General features: G+C 43.8%; 1 protein-coding gene across 1 annotated transcript in view; it reads left to right on the forward strand.

The window, feature by feature from the left end:
* PDLIM4 (PDZ and LIM domain 4) overlaps positions 1-25,409 on the forward strand; it is a 105,345-nt gene that overhangs the window by 20,123 nt on the left and 59,813 nt on the right. Inside the window, exon 2 of the mRNA XM_073355643.2 lies at positions 4,828-4,979. Coding sequence (XP_073211744.1) covers positions 4,828-4,979 — 152 coding nt within the window. The remainder of the gene's footprint in view (positions 1-4,827; positions 4,980-25,409) is intronic.

Here is a 25,409-nt window from a genome sequence, read left to right on the forward strand (position 1 = left end):
GGAGGGAGCAGGGCCTTGTCAGATGCTCATCTGACACTCCTGGAAGTTGGTTTGCAGAATCAGACCCCAAAGTTCTCACTTTCTAGAGTCCATTTTTATAGGAATTTCTTCCTATGCCAGTCTATGGGAATTGCTTCATCATGCAGTTGCTGAATCAATCAGCAGATGACACATTCCTGACGGCTCCGTGCTGCCAGATGTTATCTTGTTCTTAGGTTCTCCCATTCTTGAGGCTGTTGGGTGGATTCCAGTCTGCCCTCCGGGGGTCCTCTGGTTATTTCCACTTGACGCCTTCTTCAGCCGATGGACACTGGATTCTTAGGCTGGCACCTCCCTGATAATTCAGTTATTATCCACACCAAGCATCCATCCACATACATCCTCTATCTCTATTTTAATCACAATTGTTAACAAAGTGAATACAACAAAAGGGCGGGGAGTCTCTGGGTGCTGTTTCTGTTGTTACAGAGTATTGCTTTGAGTCTCTCTCTGTGTGAGTAGTTGTTGTTACAAAGAATTGCTTTGAGAACAGACTCTGTCTTAGAATGTACTAACAGAATTAGCAGCTTGCAAGTTTCATACATAGAGGGAGAGAAACAGTACCAAAAACCAAAAAAACCTCTTAATTAGTAATACCCTGGAATTTAAACTATGGGGAATCAAACTCATTTGTGATTTTAATACAGAACTTCTTTAATATGATCTAGCATCCTCACATGCCCTTCCTCCCCCAACAGAGACAGATTTTACTGATATACCTCCCAACCCTTTTCAGATTTCTGCCCAAGGAGGATCAGGTTCAGAGACCTACTGTTTATCCCTTTGAGCTCTCCAGCTGGTGTGAAACTTCCAAGACTAACAATCCTATTAATTTCTCTCTCTCCATACTCAACTCAGGATAATCAATTTGGCATGAAAATCAGGCATGTGGGTCACCCTTATGACAAGCCAAACTGAAGAAGCAAAATATTTTTGAAGTAACCTTTTAATTTTGATTTCCCCAAAGAGCTGGTGGGTTCCATGTCTGTACTCATTTGGGGTAACTTTTGAGTGTTGGACACCCTGGTGCAATGAACTGAGCCCTGGTTTGATGTCTGTGTGACCAAAAATGAGTTGCCGGAATCTTTCAATTTATAAGAAAAGTTGTTTTGTTTCTCCTTAGAGTTATATCTTGGGAACCCCTTGTTCAAATGGCCCCAAATTTGGATCAATGTCAGAACCAGAGGGCACTGTTAAGTATACCAAATGTCAAGGCTAACCATGAGTAACCATGTAGATTTTAGAGCAGTTAGAGTCAAGCTTTAAATACAAACCTGATCTTAAGTACAGTAAGGTTGTTACCCTGCTATAAAAGATCCCTTATCCAATGAGTGTGGCAGCAACCAGACACAACTTCATATTTTCATGCCTATGAAGGTCCTGATCCTGCCCTAGAATTCTTCTGTAGGTCCCTGTACCCATGCAGAGTCCCACTGAAGCCAATGTGAGTCTGCCCTAGAACAGGGGTTCACAACCTTTTTATTTCTGAGGCCCCCCCAATATGCTATAAAAACTCCACAGACCACCTGTGCCACAATAATTGGCTTTCTGCATATAAAAGCCAGGGCCGGTGTTAGCAGGTAGCAAGCAAGGCAATTGCCTGGAGCCCCAGGGTCCTACATTGCTACATTGCTCAGGCTTTGGCTTCAGCCCTGGGTGGCAGGGTTCAGGGCACGAGCTTCAGACCCAAATGCTATGGCTTCGGATTTCTGCCCTGGGCCCCAGTGCGTCTAACGCTGGTCTTTTTGGCGGACCCCCTGAAACCTGCTCAAGGTTCCCCGAGTGGGCCCCGTACTCCAGGTTGAGAAACACTGCCCTAGAAGATTTAAATGCAGTTGAGGCCAAAGCCAGCACGTTAGAGGCCCCCATTAATGTCCACTTCTTGGTGGCGGGAATTTGGCTTAGAATGTCAGTGGGATCGTTTCACTGCTGTAAATCTGGAGAAGTTGGCCTGTAGGGCTTTAAAGGTAATTCAGCAACCAATACAAATGTTGGGCCTCACGCGCAAAGGACCAATGTTTATATCCCAAACTAACGAGACCTTGAAAAGCATTTCCATGAATAGCGTAAAATAATTCCAATATGAAAAAGTTGCCAAAGTAATTTTAAACAAATTACAAACTAAAAATAGGAAACCACAAAGAACTCTGTTTATGAATGGCTTATTCTCCAAGTAAGCTCTGATTTAGTTTAGCTGAATGGAGGGGGAAAACCCTATTATAAATATAGATTTTACTTGTACATTATAGAAAATGGACACTTTCATTACAGTGGAGCCTAAAAATGAAGCAGGTGGAAAGCCCAGTGGTTTGTACAGAACAAAATAAGCCATCTGAAAACATTGAAAAGTAAATAAGAAATGCCAATTCATCATGGCAAATGCATCAAAGGTCCTAGTGCAGGTTTATTGTTCTGATTAGACATAAGAGGTTCTGAGCGCCGCATAAACCCATAGAGTTCATGCCCCACTGGTACTCTGTACCCATCATCATGAAGGGGGTATTCTGTGACAAGTGACACGGTCAGTATATTTTAAACTGGATGCTCCCTGCCCTGTTCACTCAATATCTTTCCACATTATTCCTGCCAGGGGAATGAGATATGCCCGCAGAGGGCTCTGCGTGGTGCTGAGGCTGGATCAGAACATGAGTTCATATGATGCTCCTTGCCAATACAAAACGGGCCTCAAAATCAAAATGTCTACCTGAGCCTCTCTATTAGCCAGGTGATATTGCTATCGCCTGGTCCACCTCTGACCCCTTGTCTGTCTCACTACATCTGTCATATTTAAACTTAAATTGTGCTCTCTTTAAGGCAAGAATCATGTTTGTGCTTGTTTATTAGGGTCTCTAGTATGTCTCTAGAGGCTCAGAATAAATAACACTGTGCAATGTGCATGCCTAGTGGCACCCAGAAATCAACCAGAGCCTGAACTGGGTCCCAGGTGTTTGATACAATTGATATATGTGGTTTGTTAGCCAGTTTGTTCCTTGCATCCATCCAAACAATGCATATAAGGGAGATAGTACGGCGCTGAGTAGCGATTCTGCTTTTTGAGTCACATGTTGAATACAGCCTAGGAAATTTACTTTTTAGAGATGTAAATTGTGAGGATTTTTTTGTTTGTTTGTTTAAAAACATTTTCCCTTTAGAAACTCCCTGAAGTGACCAAGTCACAATATTGGAGAATTTCCCTTTCACTTTATTCTCAAACCAAACAGTCATGTCTGGAGGTTTCTTTATGTCGTTATTACTGTCATTCTATAGCACCACGCCTGTCACCTGTAATCCATATAAAAAAGCATAGTTCCATTTAAGAGTAAGATGCAACAGAGATCACGGGTTGTGTGTAATAGAAAAAAAATCAAAGCCAAAGAGTTTTCCATGAGAAAGTGAAGTTGCCAAGAGACACAGTTGTTAGAGGCTGTAATTCCATGACTAATTTGTAGTTTGTACTAGGATGGGGAGGTGGAATCTCTAGTCGATCCTAAATTAGACTTCCTTTTAATCCTAATCTGTCTGTCAGAGATGTGCCCCAGTAATTCTGCAAAATAATATGTTGAAGCAGTCACACATCTCTTGAGACACAGGATTATTCTAGTATAAATAAAGACTGACATTAAATGGTATCCAAAAAACATCACATTTAAAATGCAATGAGAGATGAATAAGTAAAATATCTAACAGACTGCACTTTCTCACTAGATAAACCATGCTGGTGGTTCTCATAGTAAGTGTGTGGAAGCATAAACAGATGCTATGAATGACTGAGGAGGAAATTCGAGGACAGACATTTAGCTATCAACAGTTTGCACAGACAAGACACGCATTTATTGGCAGCTGTACTGCCTACATATAACATAATTTTATTTTATCTTTGCAAAAATTAGAAACATGCTGGATCAGTTACAGGAAAAACACCCACTGCTTTGAATAACTATGGCTCACTCAGACCTGTAGTGTTCGGCCCTAAATCTGTACAATCCAACCACAACTGGTACCTGGACATGTCATTAGTTTCCCCAGAAAGGAATTCTAATCTTAGTGAGATTTTGGCATTAATACAAAAATAGTAGGGGAAAAGTGATGGAGATTTAGTAAGCATAATGTTATTTCATGCAAGACTGGAAAGACATAATTTGAGCAGCACTGGGGAAAGCTGATGTAGAATATCACACCTCTGAAGGAAGCTGTTAGCATGACTGGTATGATGCTTCTCTGTTTTTGCCAAAAAAAAACAACCCAAAACAACCCACCACCTTTCATTTTTTCAGCACTCTTCAGAATTTGGTTCTCAAGCTCGTGATGGAGCCTGTGAATAGAGGCTGGGATTTTCAAAGGAGCCCAAGGGATTTTAGGTGCCCAGCTCCCTTTGGGTGAAGGGCTACATTGCAAACTTGCTTTTTTACATACAATAATGTAAAGAGAACGTTATCAAGTGGTCATGGAAGTCAATGGGAATCTCTTAATTTACTTGAAAGAGCTTTGAATCAGACCCATATCTAGAACCATCCAGTGTGGCTGCAGAACTCAGTCTTCAGGGGAGAAAATAGGGCACCCCAAAATTGAGGCTACTTCTGAAAACATGCCCAAACTAGTAAATATCTTCATCCCAGACAAAGCACAATGGCCCTCTCAATAGAAAACTCTTCACTCACAGCTGCTTTGGTAACAGAAAGTTCACTACATTCCCTTCCCTTCCAAAGAACCAGTCCTCTTTCTTTAACTGTTACGTGTTCTCACACAAGGCATCCTTTTTAGTAGCACTTTTTTTCTTTCCTTGTGTAGATTAATCCTGGGAGTAAAGCAGCCATGGCTAACCTGTGCCCCGGAGATATTATTCTGGCAATTAATGGCGAGAGCACAGAAAACATGACTCATCTAGAAGCACAAAACAAGATCAAAGCAAGTATGGACCAGCTGATGCTATCTGTGAACAGGTGGGTGTCTGCACTTTTCCTTCAAACACTTTTACACCTCTTTGGTATTGACCCACTACATAGTTACTGTGTCCATAGCTGTAACTAAATGTCCCCTTCCTTGAGATGCTCTTCTGCAACCACGTGGCAGCCTTGAGCAGCATCATGTTTTCCTCTGAATCTCTGAGCTGTAGCCTCTTTCCTAGCTAGGGAGGACTGGAAGGCAGTTCGTGTTGGAGCAGATCTGATACGACATCTTAAAATAAAAATAAATAATCCCATCTGAGTGACCCTAAGGGCTTGTCTACATGGGGATGTGAAGTGAAAGTGAATCTACTGAAAGTGTGAAGTCAAGGTGCATAAATTGAAGGGCATTTCATTCAGGAGTAAAGCAGCCGTAGTACGAAGTTTGCTGTAATTGAATCCTCGTCCAAGGATTCCAGGGAGGATTAAGGGTTTGTCAAAGCACATTAACTGTTAGTGTGCATCAATCGGTCTACACGGACAGATAGTCTGAGGCAGGCTAGTGCCGGGTGAGTTCACACCCCAGTTTGTGGTGAACTAATTGGTCACATAGACAAACCCTTAATCCATCCTGGAATCCTTGGACGAGGATTAAATTACAGCAAATTATGGCCACTTTACTCCTGAATGAAACACCCTTTAATTTATGCATATTGACTTCACATGTTTTAGCTGATTCGCTTTAACTATCCTGAGGCCATGTCTACACTACAAAAGTACTCTGATTTGACAGAAGTCGATTTTTGGGAACAGATTGCATAAAGTTGAGTGCATGTGTCCACACTAAGCACATTAATTCGGCAGTGTGCATCCACAGTACCGTGGCAAGTGTCGACATTCTGAGCAGTGCACTGTGGGTAGCTAGCCCACAGTTCCCACAGTCTCCACTGCCCATTGGAATTTTGGGCTGAGCTCCCAATGCCTGATGGGGCCAAAAGTTTGTTGCAGGTGGTTATGGGTAAATGTCGTCAGTCAACCCTCCCTCCCTCCGTGAAAGCAACAACAGACAATCATTTTGCGCCCTTTTCCCTGGATTGCCTGAGCAGACGCCATAGCATGGCAAGCATGGAACCTGTTCAGCTCACCGCAGCAGTTATGACCATTGTAAACACCTTGCGCATTATCGTGCAGTTTATGCAGAACCAGCACCTGAAAAACCTGGTGAGGAGGCAACGGCAGCGCAGTGATGAGGACATGAACACAGATTTCTCTAAAACCGTGATCCCCAGCAATTTGGAGATCATGGTGTTACTGGGGCAGGCTCATACCGTGGAACATCGATTCTGGGCACGGGAAACAAGCACAGGGTGGTGGGACTGCATAGTGTTGCAGGTTTGGGATGATTCCCAGTGTTTGAAACTTTTGCATGCGTAAGGGCACTTTCATGGAATTTTGTTACTTGCTTTCCCCTGCCCTGAAGCGCAAGAATACCAAGATGAGAGCAGCCCTCACAGTTCACAAGCGAGTGGCGATAGCCCTGTGGAAGCTTGCAACGCCAGACAGCTACCGATCAGTCGGGAATCAATTTGGAGTGGGCAAATCTGCTGTGGGGGTTGCTGTGATGCAAGTAGCCAACGCAATCATTGAGCTGCTGCTATCAAAGGTAGTGACTCTGGGAAATGTGCAGGTCATAGTGGATGGCTTTGCTGCAATGGGATTCCCTAACTGTGGTGGGGCCATAGACGGAACTCATATCCCTATCTTGGGACCAGACCACCAGGGCAGCTAGTACATAAACCGCAAAGGGTACTTTTCAATGGTGCTGCAAGCACTGGTGGATCACAAGGGACGTTTCACCAACATCAACGTGGGATGGCCGGGAAAGGTTCGTGACTCTTCAGGAACTCTGGTCTGTTAAAACGGCTGCAGGAAGGGATTTACTTCCCAGACCAGAAAATAACTGTTGGGGATGTTGAAATGCCTATAAAAAGAAAAGGAAAATACAGTGGGGAGATTTATATACACAGAGAACATGAAACAATGGGTGTTACCATACACACTGTAACAAGAGTGATCAGGTAAGGTGAGCTATTACCAGCAGGAGAGCGGAGGGGAAAAAACCTTTTGTAGTGATACTCAAGGTGGGCCATTTCCAGCAGTTGACAAGAATGTGTGTGGAACAGTGTGTGTGTGGGGGGGAATAAACAAATATATGATATATGCCATCATGTACCAGCAGTGCCCCTCTGCCATGTACATTGGCCAAACCAGACAGTCTCTACGTAAAAGAATAAATGGACACAAATCAGACGTCAAGAATTATAACATTCAAAAACGAGTCGGAGAACCCTTCAATCTCTTTGCTCACTTGATTACAGACCTAAAAGTGGCAATTCTTCAACAAAAAAACTTCAAAAACAGACTCCAGTGTGAGACTGCTGAATTGGAGTTAATTGTATTCCATTTGCAAATGAACTTAGGCTTGAATAAAGACTGGGAGTGGATGTATCATTACACAAAGTAAAACTATTTCCCCATGTTTATTCCCCCCTCCATCCCCCACTGTTCTTCAGTTATTCTTGTCAACTGCTGGAAATGGCCCACCTTGATTATCACTACAAAAGGTTCCCACCCCCCACCCCCGCTCTTCTGCTGGTAATAGCTCACATTACCCGATCAGTTTTGTTACAGTAAAATGAAAAGGAGTACTCTGTGAGAGTGATGGGTCGTCCTTCAGGATAGGTTGTAGATCCTTGATGATGCGTTGGAGAGGTTTTAGTTGGGGGCTGAAGGTGACGGCTAGTGGTGTTCTGTTATTTTCTTTGTTGGACCTGTCCTGCAGTAGGTGACTTCTGGGTACTCTTCTGGCTCTGTCAATCTGTTTCTTCACTTCAGCAGGTGCGTATTGTAGTTGTAAGAATGCTTGACAGAGATCTTGTAGGCGTTTGTCTCTGTATGAGGGGTTGGAGCAAATGCGGTTGTATCATAGAGCTTGGCTGTAGACAATGGATTGTGTGGTATGGTCTGGATGAAAGCTGGAGGCATGTAGGTAGGAATAGCTGTCAGTAGATTTCTGGTATAGGGTGGTGGTTATGCAACGGGCTTTGTTGCAAGGATAGGTTCCTGGGTTAGTGGTTCTGTTGTGTGGTATGTAGTTGCTGGTGAGTATTTGCTTCAGGTTGGGGGGCTGTCTGTAGGCAACAAAGCCCTTTGCCAACTGTGCCCACATATCTATTCAGGGGACATCATCACAGGGCCTAATAACATCAGCCACACTATCAGAGGCTCGTTTACCTGCACATCTACCAATGTGATATATGCCATCATGTGCAAGCAATGCCCCTCTGCCATGTACATTGGTCAAACCAGACAGTCTCTACGTAAAAGAATAAATGGACACAAATCAGACATCAAGAATTATAACATTCATAAACCAGTCGGAGAACACTTCAGTGTCTCTGGTCACGCGATTACAGACATGAAAGTTGCGCTATTACGACAGAAAAACTTCAAAACCAGCTACAGCTCACTTCATCAGATGCATAAAGTGGAAAATGCAGTGAGACTGCTGAATTGGAATTCATTTGCAAATTGGATACAATTAACTTAGGCTTGAATAGAGACTGGGAGTGGCTAAGTCATTATGCAAGGTAACCAATTTCCCCTTGTTTTTTCCTACCCCCCCACTGTTCCTCAGACGTTCTTGTTAAACCCTGGATTTGTGCTGGAAATGGCCCACCTTGATTATCATACACATTGTAAGGAGAGTGATCACTTTAGATAAGCTATTACCAGCCGGAGAGTGGGGTGGGGGGGAGAGAAAACCTTTTGAAGTGATAAACACCCATTTTTTCATGGTCTGTGTGTATAAAACATCCTCACTGCATTTTCCACTTTATGCATCTGATGAAGTGAGCTGTAGCTCATGAAAACTTATGCTCAAATAAATTGATTAGTCTCTAAGATGCCACAAGTACTCCTTTTTCTTTTTGCGAATACAGACTAACATGGCTGCTACTCTGAAACCTATCTTGTTACAGTGTGTATGGTAACACCCATTGTTTCATGTTCTCTGTGTATATAAATCTCCCCACTGTATTTTCCACTGCATGCATCCGATGAAGTGAGCTGTAGCTCACAAAAGCTTATGTTCAAATAAATTTGTTAGTCTCTAAGGTGCCACAAGTACTCCTTTTCTTTTTGCCGATACAGACTAACACGACTGCTACTCTGAAAACTGTCTAAATGCCTATAGTTATCCTTGGGGACCCAGCCTACCCCTTAATGTCCTGGTTTATGAAGCCGTACACAGGCACCCTGGACAGTAGTAAGAAGCTGTTCAACTATAGGCTGAGCAAGTGCAGAATGGTGGTAGAGTGTGCATTTGGATGTTTCAAGGGTCGCTGGCGCAGTTTACTGACTCACTCAGACGTCAGCGAAACCAGTATTCCTATTGTTATTGCTGCTTGCTGTGTGCTCCACAATCTCTGTGAGAGTAAGGGGGAGACGTTTATGGCAGGGTGGGAGGTTGAGGCAAATCGCCTGACCGCTGAATACGCGCAGCCAGACCCCAGGGCAGTTAGAAGAATACAGCAGGAAGCGCTGCACATCAGAGAAGCTTTGAAAACCAGTTTCATGACTGGCCAGGGTACTGTGTGACACTTCTGTTTGTTTCCCCTTGATGAAAACCCGCCCCCTTGGTTGCCTATAAATTCCCTGTAAGCCACCTGCTCTCCCCCCTTTGATCACAGCTTGCTTGCAAAGGAAATAAAGTCACTATTGTTTAAAAAACATGTATTCTTTATTAATTGATTATAAAAATAGGGAGATAACTCACAAGGTAGCCCGGGTGGGGTGTGGGAGGAGGGTAGAAGGGAAGGAAAAGGCCACTTTAAAACTTGTTGAATGCCAGCGTTATGTTGCTTGGGCTGTCCACTAGGGTGGAGTGGTTGCACCCGGAGCCTCCCACCCCGCGTTCTTGGGCGTCTGGAGGCTATGGAACTTGGGGAGAAGGGAGGGTGGTTAAACAGGGGCTGCAGGGGCAGTCTGTGATCCTGCTGCCGTTCATGAACCTCCATCAGACGCTGGAGCATGTCCATTTGATCCCACAGTAGCCTCAGCGTTGCCTCATGCCTCCTATGATCTTCCTGCCGCCACCTCTCCTCATGTTCGTCGGCCACTTTCCTGTGCTCTGCTGTTGTGTCCCTCCACACATTCTGCTGAGCTCTGTCAGTGCCGGACGACTGCATGAGCTCAGAGAACATTTCATCATGTGTGTGTTTTTTTTTCTCCGCCTTATCTGAGATAGCCTTTGGGACGGAGGAGGGAGACTTGAAACATTTGCAACTGCTGGAGGAAAAAAAGGGAGTGAAGTATTTAAAAAGATACATTTTACAGAACAATGGCTGTACTCTTTCATGGTGAACAATGCTATTCACATTACATAGCACATGTGATTTTGGTACAAGGTTGCATTTTGCATCTTGTATTGAGTGCCTGCGGCTTTGGTGTTAGAGATCACACACGCAGTGCCGGGCAACATAATTCGGCTTGCAGGCAGCCATGGTAAGCCATAGTTTTTCGGCTTCTGCAACCTTCATAACAGCAGCGCCCTCCTCTCCCATACCAAGCAAAACACGTTGAGGTGGCCATTTAGTGCTGCGGTTTTCCTGTTAATGTGCAGCAGCAGAAACCAAACTAACCGGCCTCCCATCCAATTCTCTGGGATGATTGCTTTACCCCTCACCCCACCGCGTGGCCAACTGTGGGGAGGATTTCTTTTCAGCCACAGGCAAACAGCCCAGTAAGAACAGACACCTCTGAATGTTCCCTTAATTAAATTCCCCTATTTCAACCAGGTTACCATGAATGATGTCACTCTCCTGAGGATAACACAGAGAGATAAAGAACGGATGTTGCTTGAATGCCAGCAAACACTGGGACCATACGCTGCCAGGCTTTGTCATGCAGTGATACCAGATTATTTGCTACTAGCATAGCGTGGTAAAGTGTCCTATCACGGAGGACAGAATAAGGCTGCTCTCCCCAGACTACTCTGCAAAGGCTTTTAGAGTACCTCCAGGAGAGTTTCATGGAGATGTCCCTGGAGGAGTTCCGCTCCATCCCCAGACTTGTTAACAAACTTTTCCAGTCGCTGTATTGGCCATGAATGCATCCCAAATCCTCAGGGCTACTTAATCATTAAAAAATGCTTTTCTAATATGTATTATGTTTAAAAAGGTACACTCACCACAGGTCCCTTCTCCGGCTTCGTTGGGTTGGGAGGGTATTTGTCAGGGTGATAAAAAGATCCTGGCTGTCAGGGAGAACTCTGTGCTATGTGCTCTCCTCAAGCTCATCCTCCTCCTCCTCATCTTTCCCAGCCACAAAATCCTCGGGCATGGCGGAGGGTACCCCATCATTGGAGTCCACGGACGGGGTGGGGTAGTGGTGGCAGCCCCCCCATGAATTGCATGCAGCTTAACGTAGAAGCGGGATGTCTGGGGCTCTGTCCCAGAGCATCCGTTTGATTCTTTGGTTTTCTGGTGTGCTTGTCTGAGCTCCTTAAGTTTCACGTGGCACTGTGTTGCGTCCCTGCTGTAGCTTCTGTCCCTCATGGCCTCAGAGATTTTTTGAAATGTTTTGGCATTTCGTCTTTTGGAACGTAGTTCTGATAGCACTGATTCCTCTCCCCATACAGTGATCAGATCCACTACCTCCCGTTCGGTCCATGCTGGAGCTCTTTTTCGATTCTGGGACTGCAGGGCCACTTGTGCTGATGAGCTCTGCATGGTCACCTGTGCTGACGAGCTCACCTGGCCAAACAGGAAATGAGATTCAGAAGTTCCCCAGGGCTTTTTCTGTACACCTGGCCAGTGCATCCGAGTTCAGAGTGCTGTCCAGAGTGGTCACAATGGTGCACTGTGGGATAGCTCCCGGAGGCCAATACCTTCGAATTACATCCACACTAACCCTAATTTGAAATGGCGATGTCGATTTCAGCGCTAATCTCTTCCTTGGGGAGGAGTACAGAAATCGGTTTTAAGAGCCCTTTATGTCGAGAAAAATGGCTTCGTTGTGTGGACAGGTGCAGGGTTAATTCAATTTAATGCTGCTAAATCCGACAAACTCATAGTGTAGACCAGGTGGTCTAAGGACTGGTCTACACTAGAAAATTAGATCGACCCAGCTTCATTGCTGGGTAAGAAATCCACAACCCTGAGTGATGTAGTTAAGTTGACTTCACCCCGGGAGTATATAGTGCTAGGTCAGAGGAAGAATTCTTCTGTTGACTGCTTCTCAAGGAGGTTGATTTCCTACATCAGTGGGAGAGCGCCCACTGTCTGTGTAGGTAGTGTCTACACTGCAGTGCTACAGCGGCACAGCTGTTCCACTGTAGCATTTCAAGTCTAGACAAGCCCGAAGCATTCCTTCCCCTCCCACCAAAAGCCTAAGCATGCTGCCTCTTCAACAAATCCTGCATCTGTTTGTCCAGGGAGCAGGACACTGGGACCAGGACTACATTTATACATTTTTATTATTTTTTAACCCTTCTTTCCTATTTGCATAGACTAATTTGTTCCATGATATCATGCAAAGTTGGTACATCTGCAAAAGACTGGTGACTGGTCTCAGAATGAAGAATGACACTGTAGTGTATCAATAGGTTTGTTTCTTAATCTGCTCCAGTGGTTTGTGTATCTGCTCCAGGTAAACAAATGCTTTTAAAATGACATTAGTAGAAAAGGTAGATATGGCAATATATATTTCAGGTCATTTGTATTTGAATTTGCATGAGCACACTGTAGGGCTTTTGGTAGACGCAGATTTACAGGTCTAAACGTCCAGGCCTGCTCCCACTGAAAAACTCCCATTGATTTCAATGGGAGCGCTCTTGGGACCGAAATCTGGGCGTGGAGAAGCACCACATACGTGGCACCTATTACCTTAATCTCTTTTGTCTTCGTGCCGTAGCACACTTTCCAAGCGTCTGCTGAGGGTTTAGACTTTTAGGAATGATTTAAAGCAAAACAAAAGTTCATGTAAATGGATTTTGTTTTTCTTTCCACCGGAATTCATTCCCTGGCCAAATGTTTCTAATTAAATCACAAATTACTGTAATTGTCCAGACAAAATGAGTGAGTTTTATGAGGCACATTAATGACTAATATGATCTGTGATAGATATAAGTACATTTTATAAGATTTTCCACTTCAAGTTAAAAAGGCATTTCCTTATGTAAAGAGCTACCATTCACTGTTTATACTTCCTTTTAAAAATTGTTTAGATTTCTGGACCTCGAAACCTGGTCTGAAATCTAAGTAACTAGTTATTGGTGTTTCACAAAGCCACAGCCTTATTTCTGTGTGTACATTTTGGTCATTTATAAATCGCTATCATAAATAAAGTAGAACTCTCTTTTAACATTAATATTTGAGTAGTACCCAGAGACCCCGATCAAGTTTGGACCCCATTGTGCCAGGTCCTGGAGGAACAGAGCATATAGTCCCTGCTTCAGAGAGGTTAAATGGTTTGTTTCACAGAAAGCTTCATCACAAGCAGCGTTTCATATAACAAGAGAGGCTCTATCAGGCCTGCTACATCTCTCTGCTTCCCACAGGGAGTGGCTTTAGTAAGAGTGGCCTGTCTCTTCACAAAGTGGGGCTGTAGCCACACTGGGAAACATGGATTTCTCCTTACTCCTCTCCACACAAGGTGGTAACACTTCTCTGCTCCTTCTCCCCCTCCTTCTCTGCTTTACCAGTTCCCCTTGGAACTACAATGTGTCAAGGGGCTACCTTCAAGGGGACTAACATAGCGGAACCTTGTTATGCTTGAGAAAGCTTCACTGCAGGTGACCCTTCACTGAAATGCATTTAAATGGAGCTCTCACTCCACTAAAATGGAATGTCGTCCTATGTGAATTCATGAAGAGCACAAACACCCTACTGATGTCAGTCAGAGTCTTTCCATTAAGTTTAATGGGAGGTGGATCAGACCATTATTATGATCAGATTCCAGTGTATACAGAGTAACCTATATATTACATTTGAAGACATTGGGACGCTTTTAACACCCTGATCGAACTTTGCTCATTCCTTGGGATGAACAGTTTTTTGTCTAACACATTTTTAAAAATAATCCAAATAATATTTAAATGTTTCACGATATGGAGTAAATACAATGAGATTCATAGATATTAAGGTCAGAAGGGACTATTATGATCATCTAGTCTGACTTCCTGCACGACGCAGGCCACAGAATCTCACTCACCCACTCCTGCGAAAAACCTCTCTCCTATGTCTGAGCTATTGAAGTCCTCAAATCATGGTTTAAAGACTTCAAGGAGCAGAGAATCTTCCAGCAAGTGACCTGTGCCCCATGCTACAGAGGAAGGCGAAAGACCTCCAGGGCCTCTTCCAATCTGCCCGGGAGGAAAATTCCTTCCCGACCCGGCGATCAGCTAAACCCAACTATGAATAGAGACCTTGTCACCAGAACCATTTCAAATGAAGCATTTTCCTGTCCAGAAAGCCAAATTCAAAGTTAAGTTGATTTCTAACATCCAGCGTTGAAACTACACCAGCACCCACAAGCCTTGGCTCAAATAGTTTCAGAAGGGGCCTTATTGGAAGTCAGGCACAATCCCTGTCTACAATGGGAACAGAATCTTACCATATGCAGCTAAGTGAACAATCCATACTCCTGAACGATGTTAAGCGGACCCAGCCCCTGATGTAGAATTCTACCATTGACCTTACTGCTGCCTCTTGAAAAGATGGATTCTCTCCTCCGTGTAAGTAGTGTCTACTCTAAAGTGCTAGAGGTTTTTCGCAGGAGTGGGTGAGCATTTCAAGTGTAGACAAGCTCTAATGGCTGGTGGGGTTACATTATGGTTTTACTAAAACGAAAAAAATCAAGTATATTCAAACCTATGCTGAAGGCCATTAAAGGTAGGCATGTGGGGATGTTCCTTTCTAGAACAGCTTTCGCTCTCTGACAAGTTCATGGTGGTCAGGGAACATGTGCTAGAATCCTGCTAACAAGCATGTTTGCTTATGATTGGAGCTAGGATGTTTCTGTGCTGATTGTTGGCAGCCCATCCGTGAAAGTGGAGTTCAGCTTTCAGAAACACAGAGATCCAACTCTAACCATAGGACAAGCTGACAGAGAAGAAATCTGCCTGGCACCACTGTAACAATCTTTATTATACAGGGTCATTTCTCATGCAGAGGATCTTATAGTCAAGCTGCTTTATGGAAGCTCAGTCTATTTACATTATCAAAGAGATGACTTGATCATGGTCTGTAGGTTGCTATGTGGAAGATTTCTTATAGTAGTCAACTCTTTAGTTTAGTAGACAAAGGCATGACAAGATCCAATGGCCAGAAGCTGAAACCAGGCAAATTTAGACTAGAAATAAAGTGGACATGCATTTTTAACAGTCAGAGTAATTAACCTTTGCAACAACTTACCAAGAGATGTAGTAGATTCTATTGTTTGGGCTTAGATTTTTAAAGGTGTTTAGGTATTACTATGCTCAGCGTTGTAACATATAACTGATTTAGAAGTTTAAATCTCATTTTCAAAAGGGATTTAGGCACTTATGAGTCTTTTTAGAACTCAGTTCAACTCATAAGTGCCTAAATCTCTTTTGAAAATAAAATTTAGGTTCCTAAAGCAGCACCTGATAACGTGTGGCCAGTTATTCGGGAAGATAAAAGGACCGAGGCATCCATGCACAATTCCCATTGACTTCCACAAGAGTAATACTGATGTAACCGAGGACAGAGTTGGATCCAAAGTAACCATTTTCTATGTGCTTTAACTTAAACTGTATCCTGCAGTTGTTTCATACATGAATACGTAGTTCTTTATAAAGAAAATATACCCTTGAGGCTATTGTGCCAATGTAAGTTAATTAATGTAATATTTAAATAAGGCCTTTCTCCTGATAGGAAAAATTGAATAGTTTATTTTGTACAGTAAGGCAAGCAACTACAGTAACACTTCATTAGCTCTATTTTTAGCTTGGCCCAAACTGAGTGTTTGGTGACATGGCTGTTGGATTTCTCTGCTCAGTCCTGAATGATCTGTTGAGTTCCAGATAATCTTGCCCAATAGTTAGTCATTGCTGAAGTCTGATCCAGGGCTATGTCATCAGTGAAAATGAATCACCATTCAAGAGTTGCCTTTCTAAGAAAGAAGTGAGATCATTTGAATGAGGGAAGTACCTCTGGGGATAACAAGGATATATTTTTTTAATTGTCTAGTGTTACTATCCTCACAGTAGTGAAAATCTGCAAGTTTCCCATGCATTAGAAGTCATTTAGTTTGCATGGAGTCAGCTGACATTCACTTGCATCTGTGTATGAAAAACCAGAGGCTGTAGATTTGCATATGGGACACTGGTGCCCTGGCACTGTGCTTTCAGCTTCCTGGTCTGCATTAGGCATAGGCTGCATAGGTAGCTGGTTAGGTGCTAGTTTTTGTAGGGGCCTCTGGCCATGCCCCCTCAACTCTTCACCATTTGGGAGCTGCACTAGTAGGGCTGTGACTCTGGCCCCCACCACAGTATCAGTGGTAGAGGGCTGGCACACACCAATCTGGCCACCTCTGCAGAGGAGTTCTACCTCTCTGAAGGTGCTCCCACCGCTCCCCATTCCACACCACCACCAGCAATTGGGGCTGAGAGCTGCCACCTCAACAGCTGTGGCTCACCAACTCCCAGTACGGTTTCTGGGAGGGAGTCTTCCCCTTTTAAGGGTTCCCTTTCGCTAATGAGACTCCAGCCCAGCCACCTCATGGCCAGAAAGCTGGTTGGGGATGTCTAGGGCTACATAATGCCTAACAGCACTGTCTCTGTCAACTGTAGGCCATTCCTGAGCCAAAACACTCATACTGTTACATACTTAATTTTCTCTCCCGCTTTGGGTTAAGAGAATAGACCTTTCCATAGCAGCCAGTGCAGTCAACTGACACACTTACATTAACTTCATGATTGGTAAACCATCAAGGGTTTGGGTATGGTCCAGACAAGTATCCAGAAGAACCTGAGTCTGTCCAATTGGTCTGGAGTTCTTCCAGGGTCAAGTTTTCCATGAGATTTGAGCCACTTCCATTTCTGATCAGGGCTGGAAGTACAAGAGGACAGCCTCTTTTGCAGTGTTTTTCATTGGCTTTGCACTGCACCAGCTGAGAATCTAGCCCTTTAAGGGTTTGCTTTGAACTTCTAAAAAGACACTGATATGCAGGGTGTTGACTTCTTCTTACTCTTGTGCAAGTAATACATGTATTTCTGAGACGCCGAATTCTTATGCAAAGTCCCTCCTCTCTGAGTGAGTATGTAAATGTTTTCAAAGTTGTGTCCTTGACATGTTTCACTTCTTTGTTTTCTTCTAGCTAAAAAGTAATTTGCAGGCCAGCAAAAATCTTTTTTTTTTTAATTTGCTTATTTTTTAGATCACAAATTAAAACAAAAGTGGGGGATGTGTGAGTGAAATATGTTTTAAGATAGCAGGGTTATTTATCTTTTTGGTGCTCTTTTGTATCTGCTGAGTGAGTACTTATGGAATTTGGTGCTGCAAATATTTTGCCAAATAAGGCACCACCCAAATCCAGCTCTGAACGTGTGACTAATCATCATGTAAAGAGAGTAGAGGACCTCTCAATGAACATCTTTCATCCTTTTGTTTCTTTTGGGGCTTTCCATCCAGTACCCTTTTCTCACTGAACTCTCGACATTATGCGCTATTCAGATATGTAACAAGATCGTTTTTGTTTCCAAATTGTGTTCATCAAATGCCCTTTGACTCCCACTGGAAAGGTCAGCAGGAAAATCAGAGACTGGATGAATAATTTAAAAAAAAAAGTCTGATCTTTTGAAAGAAAACAGATGAACAGCCCTGGACACACTGACACCAACACTAATGGCCTGTCTTTCAGAGGTGCTGATCAACCACATCCCTCATTGACTTTGGGAGTTGTGGGTTGCGCAGCCCATCTGTAAAACTGGGTCATATAAGGCACTCAGATACTGTGCCGGTACGCATGGTATAAAAACCCAGGGTGACTGAAAATGTATTCAGCACAGAGTGACTGCAGCATAGGAAATGAAAACTTTCCTGTGCTGCCCAGCCTATGCACCTGAACGGTATTTTGGAGGGAGCAACTCAAGCAGCAGGTCTTTCACCGTCATGTGAGATCTGTTGATAAGGGGCAGAGATGACTCCATGGACAGATTGCAAATAGTTCTCTGTGTAGTTGACGTAAGAGCAGTTTTGGTTATGATGGGTCAGATAGGTGGTAATTTTTTTTTTTTTTCTATTCCCTGATTGGATAACTGCATAAACACTCCCAGCACAAATACAAACACATGTGCAATTTTGAAATTCACAGGCATGAACATCCATGCCAGTTACACTGGAGCGTATGACCATTGGTGATGAGTGATCACAAAGGGAGTATGACAATAGCCAAGGTGAAATCATATAGGAATTTGAGTGAATATTCATGGAATCTTTTTTGCAACATCCACCCAGCTTGACTGTTCAGTAGAAGAGCAGCACGAAAAGTACCAGGAATTAAAATATGCAAATATGCTCATAGTCCGCTGGCTAAACCTCAAGAAGTCAAAGCAGAGTTTCTCTTCAGATTATTAAAAAATTCCTATTTTACAGTGTTTGTGCTACACCTAAAAATCTTCATAGCAAGTGCTAACATACAGTGCATACTGAATTATTTATACTGGATGATGAGTATGATAACTAACTTCATTACATTTTGGGTGGGTGCGCTGAATATCAGGCCACTTTGTGAGGTGAGTTAATGTTAAAGGTGCCTTCCTACAGGGTGCCAAGCACCCTCAGTTGATTTTGGTAGGAGTGGAGAGTGTTCAGCAACGTGCAGACCCCACTCCAGGTGCCTAACTTTGGGGACCCAAGTTTGAAAGTACTGATTCTGGCTTGATTTCTGTAGTTTTGTAAAATGGTGTTGAGTTTGGACCTGATTGAGCATAGGTAAGAGGTGGTGGTTGTTGGTTATTTTAGTGCTGGGGGGGGGGGGGGGGGAGAAAGGATCAGCTCTCACGTTGCACTCCCCATCAGTACCCACTCCAGAGAAGCTAATGATCCAACCAGCTGACCAAATTCGGTGATGAATCCTGCTCACATGCCACCTGAGGCTTGTTGCACTAAGAAGCAGTGCTGGGAGAAGCAGTGGCTAGAAGGTAGTGTTAGCTGAATGTCTAGACTGCTTATAGATTTCATAGCCGGAAGGCAGAGCACTAGGAATTTTGTTTTTCCAGATGACATCTGCTCTCTTTACAGTCGCTTAAGACTTGTGGCATCCTTTCAGTAGGACACAAGCTGGTGATACCAGTGGATACATAATTGCATCTCATTGCCCTCAATAGACACAACTGGGAAGCTCTTGATAAGTTTTTGCCCAGTCCCGCACGGGTCTGCAAGGAATGGGAGAGGGTGCAAAGCGATTCCTTTGGTACCTGCGCTATCCAATCCACAAGGACTATGTGTTGCTTTCCTTCCAGAGAGCATGAGATAATGCCCTAATTCCCCTGGGCTGGCCATGTGCATTGGGGAATGGATGTTTCAGCCTTTTCAATTATGCTTTTGAGCAGCGTTTCTCAACAACCAGTCTGTGGATCAGCGCTGGTCCCTTAGATCTCCCAGACGCAGTTGAGGAAGGCAGCAAGCCAGTCCCGGTATCGAAAAGGTTGAGAAACACTGCTATAGAGGCTTTGTGGAGCCCCAGGAGCCACTGTTGTCTCAGGCACAGCAACTCCTGTAGCTCCAGCTGGAGCTGTCTGCCTCCGTACTGACTCCAGTGCAAGGCTGTATGGTATGTATTCAATCTCTGATCTGTCCTCTCTTAGAGGCTGCTTTCTATCTAACTGTGATGTGGGGACCTGATTCCGTTCCCATTGAAGTCAGTGGCAAAACTCTTACTGACTTCAGCAAGAGCAGGATTTTGCCTTTGGTGTGTGAGGCCGTTCAAGGACACCCATGCTGGGGCAAACAAAGTAATACAGTAGCCCATTTGTTCAGAAATGAAGCAGAGGAAAATATTCCTCAGCCCCTGAATGAAGCCAGCTTGTATAACTGATTCACATGTGGTTACTGATGTAATGTATGAGAAATTACCTAGGCATTCCTATGAAAGGGGGCAGACATTAGGGTCATGGTTAATGACTTTCAAATCCAAGGGCAAGAGTTCAAGTGGACTTAGTAGGCTACTAATGGCACATGTCTTCTGGTTTATGAGGGTGTAAATGAAGATTTAGCAGAACAATTTAGGATGACATCTTATAACTCAGCTGATATGCTTCTATGTCATCTTTTCCTCCTCCTGTTAAATTTGGAGCCAAGGTAGCGTAATATATGGCTCATTTATCATCCTGAGATTGCCAAAGGAGAGTAAAATGGTAGGTTTACGACAGCTGTTTAAAGAAGAGGTTATTTTTATTAATTAGGACTGCGCTCAGAGTTCTTTCTCGCAGAAACGCTCCATGGACATTTTGATATTTAATTCACTCCAGTGCGAAGGGCCAGCATGCGGCCTATGCACCATTTAAGTTCCACTTAAGGCAGGTTTGAGAGGCTTTGCTGGCTCTCTGCGTGAGATGAATTTTACCTCAAATGGACAGGCACTGTGTGCTCACAAAAGGTGGCCTGGTAATGGCTGTTCTGGAGAGTTTTGGGGGTCAATTTCCAGAACTTTGCATGGTCAATTTCCTTTTGCATTCTGACTTTTTCCAATACTATAAAAGTTTAATAAGGCTCCCTGGAGGGTAATGTCTTAGGTACAGTTGCTGGAAACCATGCAGTAATATTGCTGGGATATGGGAAATATTACTGTGTGTGATGGTCCCAAGTTTCCAGTAAATGTGCCACTGAAAAAAAGTGAATCACAGCTTCCCCTTTGGAACTTCTCAGGGTGTTCAAAAAAAAAAATATCCACAGCCTTCCTGGCTGTGCAAAGCCCAGAAGGCAACGTACCACTTTAGCTTGGGGAAGGAAGGGAGGAGGAAGTGAAACTCTCCAGCTCCACAGCAAGTTGAAGAGGTGCTCTGTAAAAGGCAAGTTGGGTGAATGAGCCCAAGAGTTCTGTAATTCCCAGATTCCAGGAACTTCCTTGTGAATCCCTGAAGCTCCAGGGCTGGATTAGCTACACTCAGGGCAGGTTTGGATCGGCGGGTAGCGATTGATCTATCGGGGATCAATTTATCGCATCTCATCTAGAGGCGATAAATCGATCCCCGAACACACTCCCCATCAACTCCAGAACTCCAGCTCGCGAGAGATGGAAGCGAAGTTGACGGGGAGCAACAGCGGTCAACTCGCCGCCGTCCTCACGGCCAGGTAAGTCGACCTAAGAGACGCCGACTTCAGCTACGCTATTTGTGTAGCTGAAGTTGCGTATCTTAGCTCGACCCCCACCCAGTGTAGACCAGGCTCAGTGTGCCCTGGAAAACACAGGACTATGTGCTTTACGTGTGCATCTAAGTGCTTTGATAAGTAGGGGAGGACTTAAACCGGTGCATAACTTTAAGCAGATGGCTAGAGTTATGCACATGCTCAAGTGCTTTGCGGAACTGGACTTCATAAAATTAACTCACCCCAGGGAAGGAATCATCTAACTTCTGAGCAGCTCAGGACTCCTAGAGAATATTCCATAAATTTTCTCTCCTACCCACTCCTTCCAGTTCCCAACCGTGTTTATCTGGTTGTGTGACGTTTTAACTTTATTGCTGAGGCAGAGGGTAGTCCTATGTGGCTTTGTAGTCATTGAACCAACATTCTGTAGTTATCTAGGGAAAATTACCCCTTGGGATTATGAGCAGTAGCTGTAGCAGCTAGTGGTTTCAGTCCAGTTCCTAGAGGACCAGTGTCCATATCATGAAAGCCACACTCTCAGTTTACTTGTCGTCTAATCAGAGATGCAAAAGTCTTGATGAGCATGTACACTGAACTAATCCCTCACCCCTGTAAATGACCTTGGCTGGCCAGGGATGGGGCACAATGGTATGGTTGTGGTCACACCTGTTCTGTTGTTAAACAAAGGACTGCAGTGTCCAAGGCTGTCCTTTTCCCCAAATGTTAAGATTTCATTTGCAAGGGGAGGAATTAGAAATACGGTGAGATCCAGGAATTCCCATGACTTTAAAGCAATTCTGCAATGAAGAGAACAAGACTTCCAGATTGTTACCAGGTGAAAAAGCTTTTGGTAAATATGTGACTGTATGCAAGCAATTTGTCAAAAATGACAGTGAGTCCACAAGACAAAAAATTAATAATGCAGGATAAAGGGGGACTACAGTTTCTTCTAGCTTTTTAATAATGTCTTGTCAATGGCTCTGTTCCCACAGAGCTATATATTAAAGGCATGGCAGAATGCAGGTAGAATTGTTTTCTGAGTATAGTTGTAGAAGACATTCAATTAAAGTAGAGCATTATTGATACAAGGTATTGACTTCTGCATACCTGACTTTAATTCCTTTCACCATAATACAGCACATCTGAAAACACTTTGCCGGCCCCTGAGCCATGAGTTAAGTAGCCTACTAGAAACAGACAAGTCAGAGGCTTAATCTATCACCTACTACATTAGAAAAGTCTGATTTTTGTTATATATGGCAAGGGCGAATTGTGAATCAGTTCTGCTCTACAGCACCTCCTTACAGACATTGGGCCAAAGCCTGATTTCTGTCACGCTGGTGTAAATGCAGAGTAACTCTGTTGGTAAGTGTCACTGAGATCAGAATTTGGCCTGGTGCTGCCCCTTCTAGATAGATAGATGGTAGAAGTGCTAAAACCAAAATCATCTTCCGTTCAGGCCCAACCCTGATGCTGCTGAAATCAGAAATCCATTTTTCTTACGGCCCAGAAATGTTGATACGGAGGAAAAGTTTCAAGTTTGATTTTTTTTAAAGAAAGCTCCAGCTACAGATAGGATTTCATGTGTGAACCTGGGGACTAAATTCCAACCTTATCTTTCATGATACATCTAAAAAGAAACCTTGAACGGTTTTGGAAAATGTAATCCCCGTTTTCCTGGTACACACAACAGGATCTTTTTGTTTCTGAGTCAGGTGTGAGAACTGAGAAATCACAGTTTGGCAGCTAACGATGACTATATCCATTAGGCAGCTTAAGACAGAGAGAACATCCTAATGCTTATCACTTTATCTTTCAGAACTGAAATCACTTTATGAATCCTTCCTCTTTTACTTGCTGGATTTGTTGCAATCTTAGGGATTCTTCTTAAATTGCATTTGGCATTTGGTCTCCAAAGCAGATCAGAGCAGGAAGTTCATAACTCTCTGATTCCCATCTGAACAAATGTCAAACTAATTTAATGCAGGGGGGGAGAGAATTGAAATTACGAAGGTCCTTTCCCACCACCACACCCTCAACCAAAGTAGCTAGAGATTTTCATGTTCTGCCACCTCAAAATGAAATTGAAATGCTCAGAGTGGGAGCAGTAAACATGCAGCAGTAGATTATGGTAAAGATCAAGCTAGGAGTGTTAGGAATGCTAAGATTCCAGGGAGGATCAGCCACGCCTAGGACAAGGGATGCTGAACAGTAACACATTTCTAGGGACAGACTTGAGTTACAAGGGGGGTTCCTCTCCCCAGCGTCTAGTCACTATAATAGAGGTAGTTATATTAGAGCTATGAAAAATAACAAGTGTCCCTGTGTTGCAAAAACTAGACTCAGAGGCAGCAAACAATGTGGAAAAATAAAAGCATGGAGCTTTTGGGCATGTTTGAAGTCTGTTGAAGTCCATGGGAGTCTTTGCATTGACTTCACTGAGCTTTGGATCAGGCCCTTATTTTGCAGATGTTGATGTTCTAGAAAAAGACAGGAAGAATTCAAGTCAAAGAATCCTGGGATAAAACCATACATTTCTTGTTTTCTAAACTGAGATGCTTCAAATAATTAAATTAAATTCAGCTGTGGTGTGTGGCAAATGGGGGCAGAGTCCAGCGAAGGGATTCTTGGCTGCAGCAAATAAGCAACACATATTAGATTAAACAAACTTGTCACGTTTTCCAAAAATTATCTGCACATGGCTCCTGAGGTTAAACAGAAAGTTCTGTGTTGCATGAATAAAGCACATGATGAAGATGAGAGAGAGAGACAGGCAGGCAGGCAGGCAGGCACAGGCAGACACAGGCAACAGATTTCTTCAAGTTAAAATGACGGGGGCAAAATGAAATCTTTGGATCTTTCCCAAGGAAATTCCCTCAGAAAGAGCTAAGTTCAGAAACTTTTGCAGACCAGGTACTTGGCCCCATAGGCACCAACTCCATGAGTGCTCCGGAGTTGAAGCACCTAGAGAAAAAATTAGTGGGTGCTCAGCACCCACTAGCCACAGCTGTTTCGGGTGCCACTGATCAGCTGTTTGGCAGCTAAGGGGAGGCGCTTGGGGGAGGGTGGTGAGCAGCGGGCAGGTGGGAGGTCTTGATGGAGGGGTGGGAAGAGGCGGCGCAAAAGTGGGGCCTCGGGGAGGAGCGGTGCAGTGGCGGGAAGAGGTGGAACAAGAATGGGGCCTTGTGGGGAAGGAGCGGAGTGGGCTGGGGCCTCGAGGTGGAGCACCCGCGGGGAAAAATAAAATTGCCTTTGCTTGGCCCCCACTCCAGCTTTGTGCTCTGATGATCCCCAGCTGTGTAATGGCCCCTGAAGGAGGGGTGGTGTTCCCAGCCGGTGTAAGCTCTTGTCAAGCTCTCAGTGACCCCAGGACTGAGGGAATAGAAAGCTCTGAGAAACTGTCCCTATGACTTTGATGGGCCTCAGCTTGTCTAGCTGTTAGCACGTTTTGGTATTCTTGGAGGAAAGGTGCGATATAAGTGTAAAAGATTGCTGTTATGTTAGTTATTGACAAACTGCAGCACTCGCACAGTAATGCAGTTTTTTTTAATTGAAATAATGTTTTTCTAGCATTATGTGTTCACAATAGCTATATTGATCTGATCGTCTTATTAACGAATAGTCTACAATGCTCTGAACTACATGTTAGAAACAGCAACTGTAGGTTCCTTTGGATCGACGGGTTCAGCAGTGAGGAAGAATGGCCTTGTAGTTAAGCCATTAGCCTGGTATCAAGGTTCAGTTCCTAGTTTTGCCACAGACTTCCTCTGTGACGTTCGCAAATCACTGGATCTCCCCAAGCCTCAGTTCCCCATCTGCAAAATGGGGATGATAATATCCTACCTCAGGAGTGTTGAGAGGATAAATATTCGGGAGGCACTTAGACATGTCAGTGATTCAGGGGTGGGGCGTGTCATGTAAATACCTTAGTAGATACAATGTCCTTTTTTAAAAAAAAAACTGAATCACTTAGGAGATCCTAGTGTTTAGTCTTGAGAAATTGAAATGGCATGAGAAGACCAGGGCCAAGATTTTCAAAAGCTGCTAAGTCCCACTTTCAAAAGTGACATAGTTACTTAGGCTCTTAAATATC

This window comes from Lepidochelys kempii, chromosome 8, assembly GCF_965140285.1.
Source record: "Lepidochelys kempii isolate rLepKem1 chromosome 8, rLepKem1.hap1, whole genome shotgun sequence".
NCBI lineage: Eukaryota > Metazoa > Chordata > Testudines > Cheloniidae > Lepidochelys > Lepidochelys kempii.